Source organism: Salvelinus alpinus, chromosome 6 (genome assembly GCF_045679555.1).
Source record: "Salvelinus alpinus chromosome 6, SLU_Salpinus.1, whole genome shotgun sequence".
Lineage (NCBI taxonomy): Eukaryota > Metazoa > Chordata > Actinopteri > Salmoniformes > Salmonidae > Salvelinus > Salvelinus alpinus.
Window position 1 is genome coordinate 73,745,264 of NC_092091.1, and position 22,070 is coordinate 73,767,333.

A 22,070-nucleotide genomic window follows, 5' to 3' on the forward strand; every position below is an offset into this window, starting at 1 on the left:
CCTCGACCAATCAGGTTCATTTAGAGAGAACAGAGCTGCGTCCGTTTCTGTCGCCATCTCCTCCTCACTGGTTAAGACTACCCACCCTCAATATCCACTTGGAGCAGTTTGTAGTGTCACATCTATTGTCTGGACATTATAATGACCCATGTTTGTAGTCCTGGACCTCCTGAACATGTTGATGTATATTTGGGAGTAAACAGAGGGTCTAGATCAGCAGAAAGGTGAAAGGAAGGGGGAGTTATGGAAACTCCCTGAATTATCTTGGGGCTGTTACATATGAAGTTTAATATGTGTTAACAACTAGCCTTTGTTCTCCACTTCCCCTCTATGATCTATATCTTCTTGGTATAATAGTGTCCTGTCCATCATTACAAATAGCAAGTCCCATTCCCTGGACAGGAGGACTGTGTTGAGATACACTCTGGACAGATGACCATGTAGAGACATGGAATGATTTATATTGTGCTGCAGAAAATATTTTAACAATAACCACTGCAATAATCTCTCACATACACACTTGCACACAAGTATGCAAACTTGTTATATTTTTTATATTAGCATTGCCACAACTACCAGTGTCATTTTGTTGATACTTCAGTTGACGTACGACGCCTCCTGGCGGCCATGTTGGAAGACCACCACATTAATTCTAGAAGCAGAGACTTAATGTATAGTAGACCTACATAGAAAGAAAGACCCAGGTATTGTTAAAGATGTCAAAGGTCATCTATGCTGAACCAGATATGAACAAGAAGGTCAAGTTTAACAGAGGTGAGATGGAGGAGAGGATTGTTAATATATCTATGTCAGTGCAGACACCCTGAGAGACGGTGAGACCAGCACCAAGAGAGAAGAGACAGCAGACACTGCTCCTAATAATGGACCAGGAGACCAGCACTCAGGTAAAACACACTCAACCCTATTAGAGGAGAAGGTCCAAGGTCCTTCCCCCAGGATTGTATTCTCCAATGTGTTTTGAGAATTAGGGGAGGAAAGAGGATGTGAGGAGGAATTGAGGAATGATGAAACCGCTATGGTGACTTCATCTCTGAGTTTAACCACCAGGTGAAAATATCACTAACCATTCAGTACTGTATCCAACCATCAATATATATGAGAGAGAGAGAGAGAGAGAGAGAGAGAGAGAGAGAGAGAGAGAGAGAGAGAGAGAGAGAGAGAGAGAGAGAGAGAGAGAGAGAGAGAGTATACTTTGTATTAACAACATTGTTTTCTGTGTCACAACAGACATTTATCAATGGGGTTAAATCACCCCAAGGTAAGAGACTACTGCTCTATAATAACACTGACCACCCCAAGGTAAGAGACTACTGCTCTATAATATCAATGACCACCCCAAGGTAAGAGACTACTGCTCTATAATAACACTGACCACCCCAAGGGTAGAGACAACTGCTCTATAATAACACTGACCACCCCAAGGTAAGAGACTACTGCTCTATAATAACACTGACCACCCCAAGGTAAGAGACTACTGCTCTATAATAACACTGACCACCCCAAGGTAAGAGACTACTGATCTATAATAACACTGACCACCCCAAGGTAAGAGTACTGATCTATAATAACTCTGACCACCCCAAGGTAAGATACTACTGCTCTATAATAACACTGACCACCCCAAGGTAAGAGACTACTGCTCTATACTAACACTGACCCCCCAAGTACTTACTCTAGTTTCTGAGAGAGTGGTCAGTCTAACTCTGTGTTGTTCATCCTCTAAGTTCTGAGAGTGAGGTCAGTCTAACTCTGTGTTGTTCATACTCTAGGTTCTGAGAGAGTGGTCAGTCTAACTGTGTTGTTCCGCGAGCGGAACCCCTCGCCAACAGCCAATGAAATTGCAGGGCGCCAAATTCAATCAACAGAAATCTCATAATTACATTTTCTCAAACATACAAGTATTAGACACCATTTTAACGATAGAATTCTCGTTAAACCAACCGCAGTGTCCTATTTCAAAAAAGCTTTTCGGCGAAAGCAGAACATATCATTATGTTAGGTCAGCAACTAGTCACGGAAAGCGATACAGCGATTTTACAACCAACGAGAGGAGTCAAAAAAAAGCAGAAATATTGATAAAATTAATCATTAACCTTTGATTTTCTTCATCAGATGACACTTCCGGGACAACATGTTACACAATACATCTATGTTTTGTTCGATCAAGTTCATATTTATATCCAAAAACCTCAGTTTACATTTGGCTTTGCCTCCAAAACATCCCGTGAATTTGCACAGAGCCACATCAAATCACAGAAATACTCATAATAAACATTGATAAAAGATACAAGTGTTATTCACAGATTTAAAGATATGCTTCTCCCTAATGCAACCGCTGTGTCAGATTTCAAAAAAACTTTACGGAAAAAGCACACCATGCTATAATCTGAGTACAGCGCTCAGAGCCCAACACAACCCAAGAAGATATCCACCATGTTGGAGTCAACATAAGTCAGAAATAGCATTATAAATATTCACTTACCTTTGATGATCTTCGTCAGAATGCACTCCCAGGAATCACAGTTCTACAATAAATGTTTGATTTGTTCCATAAAGTTAATAATTTATGTCCAAATACCTCCTTTTGTTAGCGCGTTTGGTAAACAAATCCAAACTCACGACGCGTGTTCAAGTCCAGCGGAAAGTACGGACGAAAAGTCAAAAAGTTATATTACAGGTCGTAGAAACATGTCAAACTAAGTATAGAATCAATCTTTAGGATGTTTTTAACATAAATCTTCAATAATGTTCCAACCGGAGAATTCCTTTGTCTTCAGAAACGCAAATGGAACGGGAGCTACCTCTCATGTGAATGCGCATAACCAGCCCGTGGCTGCTGGCAGACCTCTGACTCATTCCCCTGTCATTCAGCTCCACTTCACAGTAGAAGCATCAGCCAAGGTTCTAAAGACTGTTGACATCTAGTGGAAGCCTTAGGAAGTGCAACATGACCCATATCACACTGTATCTTCAATAGGGGCTGAGTTGAAAAACTACCAACCTCAGATTTCCCACTTCCTGGTTGGATTTTTTCTCTGGTTTTTGCCTGCCATATGAGTTCTGTTATACTCACAGACATCATTCAAACAGTTTTAGAAACTTCAGAGTGTTTTCTATCCAAATCTACTAATAATATGCATATTTTAGAAACTGGGACTGAGTAGCAGGCCGTTTATTCTGGGCACGCTTTTCATCCAAACGTGAAAATGCTGCCCCCTACCCATAAAAAGCTAGGTTCTGAGAGAGTGGTCAGTCTAACTCTGTGTTGTTTGTTCTTTTGGTTCTGAGAGAGTGGTCAGTCTAACTCTGTTGTTCATACTCTTGGTTCTGAGAGAGTGGTCAGTGTAACTCTGTTGTTCATACTCTTGGTTCTGAGAGAGTGGTCAGTGTAACTCTGTGTTGTTCATACTCTTGGTTCTGAGAGAGTGGTCAGTGTAACTCTGTGATGTTCATACTCTAGGTTCTGAGAGAGTGGTCAGTCTAACTCTGTGATGTTCATACTCTAGGTTCTGAGAGAGTGGTCAGTCTAACTCTGTGTTGTTCATACTCTAGGTTCTGAGAGAGAGGTCAGTCTAACTCTGTGTTGTTCATACTCTAGGTTCTGAGAGAGTGGTCAGTCTAACTCTGTGTTGTTCATACTCTAGGTTCTGAGAGAGTTGTCAGTCTAACTCTGTGTTGTTCATACTCTAGGTTCTGAGAGAGTGGTCAGTCTAACTCTGTGTTGTTCATACTCTAGGTTCTGAGAGAGTGGTCAGTCTAACTCTGTGTTGTTCATACTCTAGGTTCTGAGAGAGTGATCAGTCTAACTCTGTGTTGTTCATACTCTAGGTTCTGAGAGAGTGATCAGTCTAACTCTGTGTTGTTCATACTCTAGGTTCTGAGAGAGTGATCAGTCTAACTCTGTGTTGTTCATACTCTAGGTTCTGAGAGAGTGGTCAGTCTAACTCTGTGTTGTTCATACTCTAGGTTCTGAGAGAGAGGTCAGTCTAACTCTGTGTTGTTCATACTTTAGGTTCTGAGAGAGGTCAGTCTAACTCTGTGTTGTTCATACTCTAGGTTCTGAGAGAGAGGTCAGTCTAACTCTGTGTTGTTCATACTCTAGGTTCTGAGAGAGGTCAGTCTAACTCTGTGTTGTTCATACTCTAGGTTCTGAGAGAGGTCAGTCTAACTCTGTGTTGTTCATACTCTAGGTTCTGAGAGAGAGGTCAGTCTAACTCTGTGTTGTTCATACTCTAGGTTCTGAGAGAGTGGTCAGTCTAACTCTATATTCTACTGCAGGTATTGGTGGAGTGGAGATTCTAATGATGGTGGAGGTCAGAACTGTGCAATGGTACATTACTGGTTATGAGGCCAAGGAGAATGGTGGGACTTTGGGTGTTCCAATCCAGAGGACTGGATCTGTGAGAACTCTGCTGTTCTAGGAACTCTCTACTGTATGTTAATGATGGTCTGAAGACTGGTGTGATACCAAATGATGAACTAAATGTTGTAAAGAAAGGCATTGGCTGCTCCATTGAGGTCTTCCACCATCCTTCCACCATTTTAAAGTAGACAAGGTTACCTGGGAGGGTTTTACTATGGGTTGTAGCCTCAGTGGTGCTGTCCATACTGTCACAGACACTATAATGGCACATATATACAGATGAGTCCTCTATCTATCTCTATGGGTCAAGGTCACAGTAATAGAAGGAAGAAACTGAGCTTGTAGAAAACAGCCAGTAGGGGGAGACAAACACTTATAAAAGTAGGTATTATACCCAACATGAGGGACTTTTCTGACCAGCATCCCATTGACATACAGATTATAGACAAAACCTAAAACTGACCCTTACCTTAACCCTAACCTTCACCTAATGACAGATTTAAACTAGTTTTTAAACCCAGGTCTGGTTATTCATACGTTTTTAAGCACTCAGAGGCATTATTAAGATGAATACATCCAATATGTTAATCAGTGATATAGAGTATTAAGAGTCCATATAAAAGGGTGTGAGTGTCTGATGTATGTGGGTGTAACTTCCCCCAGTAGACCAGGAAGTTACTCAGGAATCAGATAACAAGGTGAAAAGAAGAAGAAAGTGTCCCAACTATAACCAGCCAGGACATGTTACTGTATAACCAGCCAGGAACATGTTACTGTATAACCAGCCAGGATCGATGAAACTGTATAACCAGCCAGGACATGTCACTGGTTTAACCAGCCAGGACAGGATGACTGTATAACCAGCCACCACATGTCACTGCATACCCAGCCAGGATAATGTCACTGTATAACCAGCCAGGACATGTTACTGTATAACCAGCCACCAACATGTTACTGTATAACCAGCCAGGACATGTTACTGCATAACCAGCTCAGGACATGTTACTGTATAACGAGCCATGACATGTTACTGTATAACCAGTCATGACATGTTACTGTTTAACCAGATAGGACGTGTTACTGTATAACCAGCCATGACATGTTACTGTATAACCAGCCAGGACATGTTACTGTATAACCAGCCAGGACATGTTACTGTGTAACCAGCCAGGACATGTTACTGTGTAACCAGCCAGGACATGTTACTGTGTAACCAGCCATGACATGTTACTGTATAACCAGCCAGGACATGTTACTGTATAACCAGCCATGACATGTTACTGTATAACCAGCCATGACATGTTACTGTATAACCAGCCAGGACATGTTACTGTATAACCAGCCAGGACCTGTTACTGTATAACCAGCCAGGACATGTTACTGTATAACCAGCCAGGACATGTTACTGTATAACCAGCCAGGACATGTTACTGTAAAACCAGCCAGGACATGTTACTGTATAACCAGACAGGACATGTTACTGTATAACCAGCCAGGACATGTTACTGTATAACAAGCCAGGACATGTTACTGTATAACCAGCCAGGACATGTTACTGTATATCCAGCCAGGACATGTTACTGTATAACCAGCCAGGACATGTTACTGTATAACCAGACAGGACATGTTACTGTATAACCAGCCAGGACTGTTACTGTATAACCAGCCAGGACTGTTTATGTATAACCAGCCAGGACATGTTACTGTATAACCAGCCAGGACATGTTACTGTATAACCAGCCAGGACATGTTACTGTATAACCAGCCAGGACATGTTACTGTATAACCAGCCATGACATGTTACTGTATAACCAGCCAGGACATGTTACTGTATAACCAGCCAGGACATGTTACTGTATAACCAGCCAGGACATGTTACTGTATAACCAGCCAGGACATGTTACTGTATAACCAGCCAGGACTGTTACTGTATAACCAGCCAGGACATGTTACTGTATAACCAGCCAGGACATGTTACTGTATAACCAGCCAGGACATGTTACTGTATAACCAGCCAGGACATGTTACTGTATAACCAGCCAGGACATGTTTCTGTTCCACAAATCCCCACCTACAACAGGTGTAAAAGCAGTCAGCTTCAGACTCAGACACTCTGTACTTCCTCCTCTGGGTGAACGTTTAGTTTTTTACCCTAACACTACACAGCTGATTCTAATCATCAAAGCTTGATGGTGAGTTGGTTATTTGAATCAGCTGTGTAGTGTAGGGTGAAATACTAAATGTTCACTAAGGGGGGCCCCAGGACTGAGTTTGGGAAACCCTGCTTTAAGTCACTGTAGCTATAGTCAGAAAACATTGTTGAAAATGTCTGAGTCCATCTATACCAAGCTAGATATGACCAAGAAGGTTTGACAGAGGTGAGATGGAAGAGAGGATTGTGGATATCTACATCATAGCAGACACACTGGGGGAACAGTGAGATCAGCACCACAACACATCTGCAGAAAGGCCAGCTACAACACCCTGTTTAAAGAGAGAGACCAGCTACAACACCCTGATTAAGGAGAGAGACCAGCTACAACACCCTGTTTAAAGAGAGAGACCAGCTACAACACCCTGTTTGAAGAGAGAGACCAGTTACAACACCCTGACTAAGGAGAGAGACCAGCTACAACACCCTGTTTAAAGAGAGAGACCAGCTACAACACCCTGTTTAAAGAGAGAGACCAGCTACAACACCCTGTTTAAAGAGAGAGACCAGCTACAACACCCTGATTAAGGAGAGAGACCAGCTACAACACCCTGATTAAGGAGAGAGACCAGCTACAACACCCTGATTAAAGAGAGATTCCAGCTACAACACCCTGACTAAAGACCAGCTACAGACCAGCTACAACACCCTGATTAAAGAGAGAGACCAGCTACAGACCAGTTACAACACTCTGATGAGGAGTTACGAGGAGAGGAATCGATGAAAAACAAATTGAGTTAGAGCCATAGAGCAGGGTTACCAAAACTCTGTACTGGGGCCCTCCCCTGGGTGAATGTTTAGTTTTTTACCCTAGCACTACACAGCTGATTCTAATCATCAAACTTGATGATGAGTTGGCTATTTGAACCAGCTGTGTAGTGCTCAGGTAAAAAACGAAATGTTCACCCCCCTGCCTGTATTAATAGTTTTTATTATAAACATGTAATGGAATTTGCAACAGGCTCATGGTTGTTTTTTGGATTATTGTTTTCATCCAGAAATTTTTTCAGATTCAATTGTTGACATACATGGCTTTTATCATAAGAACAAAGCCACAGATTAACCTTCTAGAGTATAAGTCCTGTCTAAAAATGGGGGGGTTCTAAGCTAAAATATGGAATTGTTTTAAGATGGTCATACCAAGGATCATTTAGCTACTGGATTTTTAAATTTAAGACCCCTTAATGTATCAAAAATATATAAAACAACATTATTGGATGAAACATTGAGTGTGGCTTTACTGCTATTAGCCAATAGAAATGCGTTGAATAACAGACTAACAGTACTGAGGGCACACGCACGCACGCACGCACGCACGCACACACACACACACACACACACACACACACACACACACACACACACACACACACACACACACACACACAATCCCCCTTTAAAAAGTCTGAGAAAGATGCAAGAACACTTCTGAATAACTCTTCACAGTGATGTCACACACAGACAGCATAGACAGATAAAGGCCCCTATATGTCATCAGGTCATTGGTGATGTATGTGATGAAATACGTGGCTGCTCACAGAGTACAAGACATAACGTGACCTCTGTTTAAAGGCTGGGGTGTCAAAGCCTCAGTAATGCTATATGATCTATGTGCAAATTCACTGAGTCCAATCTTTTATCTGCTAAAATATATGATCACTTGAATTCTATCTTGAATCATAATGTATGTTTCAAATGGATGTGCACAAGGGGAAAACAAACATGTTTTGCTTAGAAGCTAAAGTGGGGGAAGTCATGTGGCCAGTGATGTGTTGATTTGACAGTTTCTCATCAGTTAAAACAATTTCACTTACAGTAAGGGACAGGAACAGGGCAGAGGTAATGATATCACAAGACCCTGAATAGACTTAACACAGACCTGTTAGACAGTAAACACAGTACGTTGTTGGAGATGTCTGAGGCCATCTATGCTGAGCCAGATATGACCAAACAGATAAAGAAGGTACTGGTATGACCCACAGCCTGATAATGCAGGTCCTAATGGGGAGGAAGACTGTGTTGAGACACGCAAAGATCAGAGTCCTCCAATGACATGTCATATGACAGGAAACTCAACTGGATTTGTGAGAAAGTGGTTTAACATCACCGTGACAACATTCAGTAAAACACAGCAGCCTACAGTGCACAGAACTTCCTCCTTCATTCTCTGTCTGTCTGTCGCTGTCTGTCTCTGTCTGTCTGTCTCTGTCTGTCTCTGTCTGTCTGTCTCTGTCTCTCTGTCTCTGTCTCTCTCTCTCTGTCTCTGTCTCTCTGTTTGTCTCTCTCCCACACACCTACACACTCAATAACACACACACACCTATTGTTGTATTTGTTTGTAGTATCATACTCATAAAAGGCCGACTTATTTCCTGTTTGTAGCTTCCTGTGTACCAGAAGTTATGTTTCACACATCACCAGAGTCAACATGAAGTTAGTACATTTGACTTTGTTCACACTCTGCATGCAGTGCATTTCATCATTTCCAATTCTAATATATTATTTTACCTTGCTACAGATATTTACATGCTCCAATTTAGGCCTGGTGGAAACATTCTCAACAGTACCAAACCACCATTACATACACTGTATAGGAGTTGACTGTATCACCAATCAATGAGTGTAGTAGAGATATCAAAGGATCTCAAAGCATGTTACTAAATAACGTTTGACAGTCAGTCTTTGTTGTCAAGTTACATATAAGCACAATATCAAATGCTCATATTTGACTGTTGTTCCCCTATATTGGTCCCAAAACAGGGAAGTGAAGTGGATCTTTTCAGTGGTTCAACCAGCTGTCACTCAAAAACTCCTCAACCAATCAGGTTCATTAAGATAGAGGAAAACCCCGGTGGACCAAAGAGAGAGAGCAGAGAGGTACCTGGTGGAGAAGCACATTAGACCAACTACATAGCTACTTGTCAGTACAGTTAGAATCATACAGTAGATATTACCATTAGGAGTCAGTTAGAAAGGTAATCATACAGTAGATATTACCATTAGGAGTCAGTTAGAAAGGTAATCATACAGTAGATATTACCATTAGGAGTCAGTTAGAAAGGTAATCATACAGTAGATATTACCATTAGGAGTCAGTTAGAAAGGTAATCATACAGTAGATATTACCATTAGGAGTCAGTTAGAAAGGGAATCATACAGTAGATATTACCATTAGGAGTCATTTAGAAAGGGAATCATACAGTAGATATTACCATTAGGAGTCAGTTAGAAAGGGAATCATACAGTAGATATTACCATTAGGAGTCATTTAGAAAGGGAATCATACAGTAGATATTACCATTAGGAGTCAGTTAGAAAGGTAATCATACAGTAGATATTACCATTAGGAGTCAGTTAGAAAGGTAATCATACAGTAGATATTACCATTAGGAGTCAGTTAGAAAGGTAATCATACAGTAGATATTACCATTAGGAGTCAGTTAGAAAGGTAATCATACAGTAGATATTACCATTAGGAGTCAGTTAGAAAGGTAATATACAGTAGATATTACCATTAGGAGTCAGTTAGAAAGGTAATCATACAGTAGATATTACCATTAGGAGTCAGTTAGAAAGGTAATCATACAGTAGATATTACCATTAGGAGTCAGTTAGAAAGGTAATCATACAGTAGATATTACCATTAGGAGACAGTTAGAAAGGTAATCATACAGTAGATATTACCATTAGGAGTCAGTTAGAAAGGTAATCATACAGTAGATATTACCATTAGGAGTCAGTTAGAAAGGTAATCATACAGTAGATATTACCATTAGGAGTCAGTTAGAAAGGTAATCATACAGTAGATATTACCATTAGGAGTCAGTTAGAAAGGTAATCATACAGTAGATATTACCATTAGGAGTCAGTTAGAAAGGTAATCATACAGTAGATATTACCATTAGGAGTCAGTTAGAAAGGTAATCATACAGTAGATATTACCATTAGGAGTCAGTTAGAAAGGTAATATACAGTAGATATTACCATTAGGAGTCAGTTAGAAAGGTAATCATACAGTAGATATTACCATTAGGAGTCAGTTAGAAAGGTAATCATACAGTAGATATTACCATTAGGAGTCAGTTAGAAAGGTAATCATACAGTAGATATTACCATTAGGAGACAGTTAGAAAGGTAATCATACAGTAGATATTACCATTAGGAGTCAGTTAGAAAGGTAATCATACAGTAGATATTACCATTAGGAGTCAGTTAGAAAGGTAATCATACAGTAGATATTACCATTAGGAGTCAGTTAGAAAGGTAATCATACAGTAGATATTACCATTAGGAGTCAGTTAGAAAGGTAATCATACAGTAGATATTACCATTAGGAGTCAGTTAGAAAGGTAATCATACAGTAGATATTACCATTAGGAGTCAGTTAGAAAGGTAACCATACAGTAGATATTACCATTAGGAGTCAGTTAGAAAGGTAATCATACAGTAGATATTACCATTAGGAGTCTGTTAGAAAGGTAATCATACAGTAGATATTACCATTAGGAGTCAGTTAGAAAGGTAATCATACAGTAGATATTACCATTAGGAGTCAGTTAGAAAGGTAATCATACAGTAGATATTACCATTAGGAGTCAGTTAGAAAGGTAATCATACAGTAGATATTACCATTAGGAGTCAGTTAGAAAGGTAATCATACAGTAGATATTACCATTAGGAGTCAGTTAGAAAGGTAATCATACAGTAGATATTACCATTAGGAGACAGTTAGAAAGGTAATATACAGTAGATATTACCATTAGGAGTCAGTTAGAAAGGTAATCATACAGTAGATATTACCATTAGGAGTCAGTTAGAAAGGTCATCATACAGTAGATATTACCATTAGGAGTCAGTTAGAAAGGTAATCACACAGTAGATATTACCATTAGGAGTCAGTTAGAAAGGTAATCACACAGTAGATATTACCATTAGGAGTCAGTTAGAAAGGTAATATACAGTAGATATTACCATTAGGAGTCAGTTAGAAAGGTAATCATACAGTAGATATTACCATTAGGAGTCTTTTTGAAAGGTAATCATACAGTAGATATTACCATTAGGAGTCAGTTAGAAAGGTAATCATACAGTAGATATTACCATTAGGAGTCAGTTAGAAAGGTAATCACACAGTAGATATTACCATTAGGAGTCAGTTAGAAAGGTAATCATACAGTAGATATTACCATTAGGAGTCAGTTAGAAAGGTAATCATACAGTAGATATTACCATTAGGAGTCAGATAGAAAGGTAATATACAGTAGATATTACCATTAGGAGTCAGTTAGAAAGGTAATCATACAGTAGATATTACCATTAGGAGTCAGGTAGAAAGGTAATCATACAGTAGATATTACCATTAGGAGTCAGTTAGAAAGGTATTCATACAGTAGATATTACCATTAGGAGTCAGTTAGAAAGGTAATCACACAGTAGATATTACCATTAGGAGTCAGCTAGAAAGGTAAACATACAGTAGATATTACCATTAGGAGTCAGTTAGAAAGGTAATCATACAGTAGATATTACCATTAGGAGTCAGTTAGAAAGGTAATCATACAGTAGATATTACCATTAGGAGTCAGTTAGAAAGGTAATCATACAGTAGATATTACCATTAGGAGTCAGTTAGAAAGGTAATCATACAGTAGATATTACCATTAGGAGTCAGTTAGAAAGGTAATCATACAGTAGATATTACCATTAGGAGTCAGTTAGAAAGGTAATCATACAGTAGATATTACCATTAGGAGTCAGTTAGAAAGGTAAGCATACAGTAGATATTACCATTAGGAGTCTGTTAGAAAGGTAATCATACAGTAGATATTACCATTAGGAGTCTGTTAGAAAGGTAATCATACAGTAGATATTACCATTAGGAGTCTGTTAGAAAGATAATCATATAGTAGATATTACCATTAGGAGTCTGTTAGAAAGATAATCATACAGTAGATATTACCATTAGGAGTCTGTTAGAAAGATAATCATATAGTAGATATTACCATTAGGAGTCTGTTAGAAAGATAATCATACAGTAGATATTACCATTAGGAGTCAGGTAGAAAGGTAATCATACAGTAGATATTACCATTAGGAGTCAGTTAGAAAGGTATTCATACAGTAGATATTACCATTAGGAGTCAGTTAGAAAGGTAATCACACAGTAGATATTACCATTAGGAGTCAGCTAGAAAGGTAAACATACAGTAGATATTACCATTAGGAGTCAGTTAGAAAGGTAATCATACAGTAGATATTACCATTAGGAGTCAGTTAGAAAGGTAATCATACAGTAGATATTACCATTAGGAGTCAGTTAGAAAGGTAATCATACAGTAGATATTACCATTAGGAGTCAGTTAGAAAGGTAATCATACAGTAGATATTACCATTAGGAGTCAGTTAGAAAGGTAATCATACAGTAGATATTACCATTAGGAGTCAGTTAGAAAGGTAATCATACAGTAGATATTACCATTAGGAGTCAGTTAGAAAGGTAATCATACAGTAGATATTACCATTAGGAGTCTGTTAGAAAGGTAATCATACAGTAGATATTACCATTAGGAGTCTGTTAGAAAGGTAATCATACAGTAGATATTACCATTAGGAGTCTGTTAGAAAGATAATCATATAGTAGATATTACCATTAGGAGTCTGTTAGAAAGGTAATCATACAGTAGATATTACCATTAGGAGTCAGTTAGAAAGGTAATCATACAGTAGATATTACCATTAGGAGTCAGTTAGAAAGGTAATCACACAGTTAGTTTAGATGGATGACTACATCAACAACCAGGTTATTGAAGAAAAGCAGAAGAGAGCAATGAGGAGAGTGAAGACTGAGACCAATCGCTCAGGTAAGAACTAAGAAAACTCCATCACACACCCACATTGACAAAGACTTACACAAACACTGAAAAATGCTAATAGCAAGTCTTACTGGAAAAGTTACAAAAATATATGATTTACCTTTAATTAGAAGCATTAAAGCGGCAATATGCACTTCCAACATGACCAACGCGGTCACCCTGCCAATGATTTGGTAAACATCTGAGGAATGGGGCTGGAGTGTTAGTGTAATGACTGACCATCCATAAGATCCAAATTGTTGTTTTAACCATGTTTTGAGGCCAAACAGTGTTTGTTTACAATTACAATGGAGTAAAAAGAAGTATGTTTTGTATGACAGTTGAACAAAGCTCAGGAGGCATTTCTAAATCGTTATTATTAAGAATCTATGGGTAAATATACTAATATTAATGTAGCAACTGCAGATTGCTCCTTTAATGATTCTAACATGTTATACTGATACAGGAACTTCCTCTAAAGCAACTGTGAGAAACGGTACTCTTGCTGCTGATAGTGTGTGTGGTATGTGTGTGCTTGTATGTGAGTGTTTATGAGTGTGTTGGTATGTGTGTGTACGTGCGTTGCGTGCTTGCTTGCTTGAATACATGTGTATGCATTCATGTGTACGTGTGTGTGTGTATGTGTGTGTGTCTATGTGTGTGTGTGTGTGTGTTTGTGTATATGTGTCTGTGTGTGTTCTCACATCAGTGTGTATCTCCTCAGGACCTGCGGATTCAGGGAGAACACTCTACAGGATGGTTGCTGTGAGTTTTGGGATGCTGTGTGTTCTACAAGTCACTCTCAACATCTCCCTGAGACTAGTCTGTGAGTGTATTGTTATCTAATCATTACACTATATCAGACTTTCACAACAACGTCCTAAATTCAGATGACACACTGAGTACAGTTGTCGAGTCAATGCCTATTCCACGTTGGTTAAATGTAATTTCATTGAAATGATGTTGAAACAACGTTGATTCAACCAGTGGGGAGTGTTGTTATTTGCGTAACTAAGTTCCTCCTCTGTTAGACATGTTTGTTTTTAACAGTTGTAGTAAGAAATTCTGTTTTCACCACTAGCTATATGTATCAATACTTTCCAGATAACAGATGCTTCAAATATTCTGAAGAGAGAGACCAGCTACAGACCAGTTACAACACCCTGACTGAAGAGAGAGACCAGCTATGGACGAGTTACAACAACCTGACTAAAGAGAGAGACCAGCTACAGACTGAGAGAGATTTTCTTAGCGGGAGGCTTACCAATCTCAGTGAGTAAACCTACAGCAATAAAGTATCATTAATCCCACTAACTTTATCGTGTGTCTGTATTCTTTCAATAAGAATCCAGTGTGATTAGTTGAAGGAAATTAATGTGTTCATCTTGTAGAACAAACATGTCCTGAAGGCTGGCAGAAATTTGAATCCAGTTGGTACTTCCTGTCTACTGAGACTAAAACCTGGAATGAGAGCAGAGAGGACTGTCTGGAGAGAGGAGCAGACCTGGTGATCATAAACAGTGATAAGGAACAGGTGAGAGAGAGAAAGAGAGAGAGAGAGAGAGAGAGAGAGAGAGAGAGAGAGAGAGAGAGAGAGAGAGAGAGAGAGAGAGAGAGAGAGAGAGAGAGAGAGAGAGAGAGAGAGAGAGAGAGAGAGAGAGAGAGAGAGAGAGAGAGAGAGAGAGAGAGAGAGAGAGAGAGAGAGAGAAACATAACTACTGGTACACAGGAAGTTACAACAGGAAAAAGGTTGGACTTTTATTAATATGATATTACAAACAAATACAACAATAGGTGCCTTTGCATGAGGGTGTGTGGGTTTAAGAGAGAGAGAGAGAGAGAGAGAGAGAGAGAGAGAGAGAGAGAGAGAGAGAGAGAGAGAGAGAGAGAGAGAGAGAGAGAGAGAGAGAGAGAGAGAGAGAGAGAGAGAGAGAGAGAGGATATGGGTGCGCAGGGGGTAGATATGAACAAACATAAGTATGTATATATTTATGTTTCTCAACAACAAACATTTCTCTTCAACCTCAAGAAGAGAGTGTTCATTGGTCTGACCGATTCTGTTAATGAGGGGACCTGGAAATGGGTGGACGGCACCCCACTGACCACAGGGTGAGAGATGACTATTATGTAAATAAGGCTCCATTCAACCTTTTTCTATGCAGGTTACTGTCATTGATGGCAGCAGTCAACTAAGTTAACTTAAAGATTGAACTTTTCTTTTAATTATTTAGGATTGTGATGTTCTAAATGTGACGTCTGACTGTTTTTAACCCTGTAGGTACTGGTATTAACCATGATATCTGACTGTTGTTAACCCTGTAGGTACTGGTATTTACCATGGTATCTGACTGTTTTTAACCCTGTAGGTACTGGTATGATCCACAGCCTGATAATGGTGGTGGCTATGCAGAACATGGTATGGAGCACTGTGCTGAAATAAACAAAGTTCGCCATCATCTGGAGGCATGGAATGACTTGTCATGTGACAAGAAAATCAACTTTATTTGTGAGAAAGTGATTTAACATCACCATGACAACATACTGTAACACGTACAGCAGCTTATAGTGCACACATCTTCCTCCTTCATTCTCTCTCTCTCTCTCTCTTTCTCTCTCTTAAACCCACACACCCTCATGCAAAGGCACCTATTGTTGTATTTGTTTGTAATATCATATTAATAAAATTCCAACTTTTTTCCTGTTTGTAACTTCCTGTGTACCAGTAGTTATGTTTCACACATCATCAGATACAACATGAAGTTAGGACATTTGACTTTGTGCATACAAATATTTCTCAATTCAAATGTCTTCTACAGATATTTACATGCTCCAATTTAGGCCTGGTGCAAACATTCTCAACAGTACCAAACCCCCATTACATACTATCAGGAATCAAGCTAAGACCCAGATGCAGACTGCATAGTAAAACTGTTTATTATAGCAACAGGGGCAGGCAACGACAGGTTAAGGCAGGCAGGGGTCAAATATCCAGAGTATAGGGGCAAAGGTACAGACGGCAGGCAGGCTCAGGATCAGGTCAGGCAGAGGTTGGTAATCCAGAGGTGGGGCAAAAGTACAGGACGGCAGGCTGGCTCAGGGTCAGGACAGGCAGAGTAGTCGGGCAGGCAGGCTCAGAGACAGGACAGGCAAGGGTCAAAACCAGGAGGGTAAGAAAAAGAGAGACTGGGGAAAAGCAGGAGCTGAGAAAAATGCTGGTTGACTTGACAAACAAGACGAACTGGCAACGGACAAACAGAGAACACAGGTATAAATACACAGGGGATAAGGGGAAGATGGGCGACACCTGGAGGGATTTGGAAACAATCACAAAGACAGGTGAAACAGATCAGGGTGTGACACATACACTGTATAGGAGTTGACTCTATCACCAGTCAATGAGTGTAGTAGAGATATCAAAGGATGTTACTTAATCATTTTTGACAGTCAGTCTTTGTTGTCAAGTTACATCTAAAATCACACGCTCATATTCGGCTGTTGTTCCCTTATAAGGGTCCCAAAAGAGGGAAGTGCATCTTTTCAGTCGCTCAAATAGCTCTCACTCAAAATCTCCTCGACCAATCAGGTTAATTAAGAGAGAAGAGGGCTGTGGCAAATTATGTCGCCATCTCCTCCTCACTGGTTGAGACTACCCACCCTCAATATCCACTTGGAGCAGTTTGTAGAGTCACATCTATTATATGGACATTATAATGACACATGTTTGTAGTCCTGGACGTCCTGAACATGTTGATGTATATCTGGGAGTAAACAGAGCGTCCAAATCAGCAGAAATGTGAAAGGAAGGAGGAGTTCTGGAAACTCCCTGAATTATCTTGGGGCTGTTACATGTGATATTTAATATATGTTAACAACTAGCCTTTGTTCTCCACTTCCCCTCTATGATCTATATCTTCCTGGTATGATAGTGTCCTGTCCATCATCACAAATAGCAAGTCCCATTCCCTGGACAGGAGGACTGTGTTGAGATATACTCTGGACAAGATGACCATGTAGAGACATGGAATGATTTATATTGTGCTGCAGAAAATGGTTAACAATAACCACTGTAACAATCTCTCACATGCAAACACACACACACAAGTACACACAAAAGTATGTAAACTTCTTCTATTTTTTGGGATTAGCATAGCCATAACTACTATGTCATTTTGTTGATACTTCTCTAGAGTTAACACCTACATTAGTCACATAGACAGAGACACACAGCTGACTCAGAGACAGAGATATCACTAGAACCAGACTTAACGTATGTAGGGTTTGCAGTTGACATACGACGCGTCCTGGCGGCCATGATGGAAGACCACATTAATTCTAGAAGCAGAGACTTAATGTATAGTAGAAAGGTCATGTCAAAGGTCATCTATGCTGAACCAGATATGAACAAGAATGTAAAGTTTGACAGAGTTGAGATGGAGGAGAGGATTGTGGATATCTCCGTCAGTGCAGACACCCTGAAAGACAGTGAGACCAGCACCAGGAGAGAAGAATAATGGACCAGGAGACCAGCACTCTGGTAACAGACACACACAGACATAAACAAATGTAAGTGTCTTGTATGTGTCAACAGATTATGATAGCTCAGAGAAGAGACCCTTCCTAGCTGCTGAAGTGTTTCTGGGGTTGCTGTGTGTTCTTCTGGCCTGTCTGTCAACTGTGAGTATGTGTCAAAGTCTGTTGCTTATCACCTACTTGTAAGACTTGCTGTTTACTAGGCCTATTTACCTGGTGTTTTATCTAGTAACTATGTGTTTATACTTTGTAGACAACAGAGACATCAAATATTCTGAGAATAAAAGTAACAACTGGTTCCAGAGTTTTTCCCTTTATAAAACCAAGCAACTGCAGAGAGAGACCAGTTACAGACCAGATACAACAACCTGACTGAAGAGAGAGACCAGTTACAAACCAGATACAACAACCTGACTGAAGAGAGACCAGCTACAGACCAGATACAACAACCTGACTGAAGAGAGACCAGCTACAGACCAGCTACAACAACCGGACTGAAGAGAGTCCAGCTACAGACCAGTGTTGGTGTAGGTTCCTTATTCCTTGTCAATCATTGGCTTATTGGTGAAATCAGCAATCAGACAATATCTTCAAGTAAATCCATTAACCTTTATTAATGCAATTGCAGACAGAAGTTGACAACGGAAACATAGCACAAATGTTTCCGAGTAAGTTCTGCAAAATAAAAAAGGTAAAAGTTGCTTTAATATGCTTGCAGTCAACCCCTCGTGATGTAACTGCCTACGTAAACACCTTCTACTCACGAGACCAAACCCATACATATACAGTTATACAAACTTGTAGGAGAAAACAACAGTCTAGTGTTTTCTAAGGGCTCAGCAGTAATTTTCCACTCCTGTGTGGCTTACAGTGGTATGTCTGACTTGTCTCTAATCTCTTTTACTCCCCTGCAGGGTTCTGTGTCTATGAATCTCTTTTAGCCTTGAGGCACTTTTTCACAGACACCCTGTTTAGACTGCAATAGCTCACACATCTCTCATACCGTTTCTTATAAGAGGCAGGGACTAGAAAAGAACTGTGGAACAATATTAAACCTTATAATGAATATATTGCTAATCTGTGGTCCAGGACCCTATACATGTAGTGGGGGAGGGGTCTTATAGCCCTTCCCCTTCTATTAATACAACATAAGCATAATCAATTATTAGAATACATCAATCATTTGGTGCAGCCCCTATGATGACCCCAAGGTGAACCCCATCACCAGCTACAACAATCTGACTGAAGAGAGCCCATATTCAGGCAAAGCTTTTTGTTATAGGTGAGAATCAAACTATGATAAATTAGATGTAAAATCAACAGTAATTATATATCAATGGGTTTACTTGCTAAGTTTCTCACTGCTTTCACCTTTGCTCTTCAACAGAGCAGCATTTTCAGGAGGGACGGAGACACTTTGACTCCAGTTTGTACTTCCTCTCTACTGAGAAGAAAACCTGGGAGGAGAGCAGACAGGACTGTCTGGAGAGAGGAGCAGACCTGGTGATCATAAACAGCAGAGAGGAACAGGTGAGTGAGAGAGAGAGAGAGAGAGAGAGAGAGAGAGAGAGAGAGAGAGAGAGAGAGAGAGAGAGAGAGAGAGAGAGAGAGAGAGAGAGAGAGAGAGCGAGAGAGAGAGAGAGAGAGAGAGAGAGAGAGAGAGAGAGAGAGAGAGAGAGAGAGAGAGAGAGAGAGAGAGAGAGAGAGAGAGAGAGAGAGAGAGAGAGAGAGAGAGAAGAGAGAGAGAGAGAGAGAGAGAGAGAGAGAGAGAGAGAGAGAGAGAGAGAGAGAGAGAGAGAGAGAGAGAGAGAGAGAGGTGGAGCAAGTTTTTGGCCACTTAGCCACCTCCACCTGAAGGTCTGGATTGGTCTGACTGACTCTGTAACTGAGGGGAACTGGAAGTGGGTGGACGGCACCCCACTGACCACAGGGTGAGAGATTTTAACATTTTACCTTGTTAATTGGAGATAAAAAACCACAAAGATATATTGCTTCCAAGCATGTTCCAAAAAAAGTATGTTTCGATGTCATTCAATGAGAACTATAGATGTACAGTATTATAGAAACCAGGTAATATTTACAAATTAAAAAGTAATTGAAAGAGTAAAAAAAAGAATGTGTTGATGGCCCATTCTTGATAATGGTATGATCATCTTACAGAGTGTGTCTTTATAACTGTAAAAACATAGGACCATGTGTATAATTGAGGAGGATGTTTGTACCACAGTGTCTGACTGTCTGGTTCTCTGTGTTGTTTAGGTACTGGGGGCCAGGACAGCCTGATAATAGTGGGCAGGAGGACTGTGTTGAGATATACTATGGATAAAATGACCCTGTAGAGACATGGGATGATGACAATTGTTGCAAATATTATAACTGGATCTGTGAGAAAGCGGTGTAACAATAACCTACAGTAAAAAAATATGTGATCATATCTCCCCCCAGCACACCTATACCCCCCCCCCCTCTCTCTCTGTCTCACTCTCACTCGCTCTCTCTTTCTCTCTCTCTCTCATAGAGGTGAAATAGTGGTATTACAGACAGTGTCTCAAAACACATTGGAGAATAGAATCCTAGGGGAGTGACCTTGGACCTTCTCCTCTAATACGGTTGAGATAGGAGGAGAGGAGATAGGAGAGGAATCTAGGAAAGACTAATTGAGATAGAGCCTTAGCATCAGAGAGACATAGAGGAGGAAGAAGAAAAATAAGAGAGTGAGGAAGAGAAAAAAAATGATTATTGTGTTTAGATTTAGAGGAGAGGATGTAGACATATTGTACTCTGTAAAATGTTTCATTGGTTTTATTAGAAACATTTAATTTGATTTGACATGTGGGTTTATGGTTTAACTTTTTTCTAGATTTTTTTTCATTATCAATTACTAGCATAAATATCTTTAAAAAGAAGAATTAAACCAAATGCCCAGATTAAGTAATAAAGGGACAATGTCCTCTGAGGTCTACCAACTTCCTGATTGAATGTGATTGGATTGCTTAAACATTGTCAGACAGCTGGTCACAGAAAGCAAAAAAGGACACACATACAATAACCAACACATGGAAAAAGCCAATGGCAATACCAAGCACAATGCACCAGTGGACCTGTCTGCTACATATCCACACACTCATAATGGTGTCTATCTGCTGTTGTGTCTCTTCCTGGAGGTTGCTGTCTGTTACATATCCACACACTCATCATGGTGTCTATCTGCTATTTGTCTCTTCCTGGAGGTTGCTGTCTGCTACATACCCACACACTCATCATGGTGTCTATCTGCTGTTGTGTCTCTTCCTGGAGGTTGCTGTCTGCTACATATCCACACACACATCATGGTGTCTATCTGCTATGTGTCTCTTCCTGGAGGTTGCTGTCTGCTACATATCCACACACTCATCATGGTGTCTATCTGCTGTTGTGTCTCTTCCTGGAGGTTGCTGTCTGCTACATATCCACACACTCATCATGGTGTATATCTGCTGTTGTGTCTCTTCCTGGAGGTTGCTGTCTGCTACATACCCACACACTCATCATGGTGTCTATCTGCTGTTGTGTCTCTTCCTGGAGGTTGCTGTCTACTACATACCCACACACTCATCATGGTGTCTATCTGCTGTTGTGTCTCTTCCTGGAGGATGCTGTCTGCTACATACCCACACACTCATCATGGTGTCTATCTGCTGTTGTGTCTCTTGCTGGAGGTTGCTGTCTGCTACATACCCACACACTCATCATGGTGTCTATCTGCTGTTGTGTCTCTTCCTGGAGGTTGCTGTCTGCTACATATCCACACACTCATCATGGTGTCTATCTGCTGTTGTGTCTCTTCCTGGAGGTTAGTGTCTGCTACATATCCACACACTCATCATGGTGTCTATCTGCTGTTGTGTCTCTTCCTGGAGGTTGCTGTCTGCTACATACCCACACACTCATCATGGTGTCTATCTGCTGTTGTGTCTCTTCCTGGAGGTTGCTGTCTGCTACATATCCACACACTCATCATGGTGTCTATCTGCTATGTGTCTCTTCCTGGAGGTTGCTGTCTGCTACATATCCACACACTCATCATGGTGTCTATCTGCTATGTGTCTCTTCC

At 40.2% G+C, this 22,070-nt stretch overlaps 2 protein-coding genes across 2 annotated transcripts in view; one reads left to right on the forward strand and one right to left on the reverse strand.

The window, feature by feature from the left end:
* The window catches only part of LOC139579332 (C-type lectin domain family 4 member M-like), a 403,007-nt gene that overhangs the window by 102,007 nt on the left and 278,930 nt on the right, over positions 1-22,070 (reverse strand). The gene's annotated exons all lie outside the window — the stretch shown is intronic.
* On the forward strand, positions 13,202-14,996 carry LOC139577923 (C-type lectin domain family 12 member B-like; the record flags this gene model as incomplete). The annotated part of the gene is made up of 4 exons (XM_071405047.1): positions 13,202-13,456; positions 14,172-14,273; positions 14,552-14,719; positions 14,839-14,996. Coding segments are annotated over exons 1-4 (513 nt in total), but the record flags the coding sequence as incomplete, so codon positions are not given.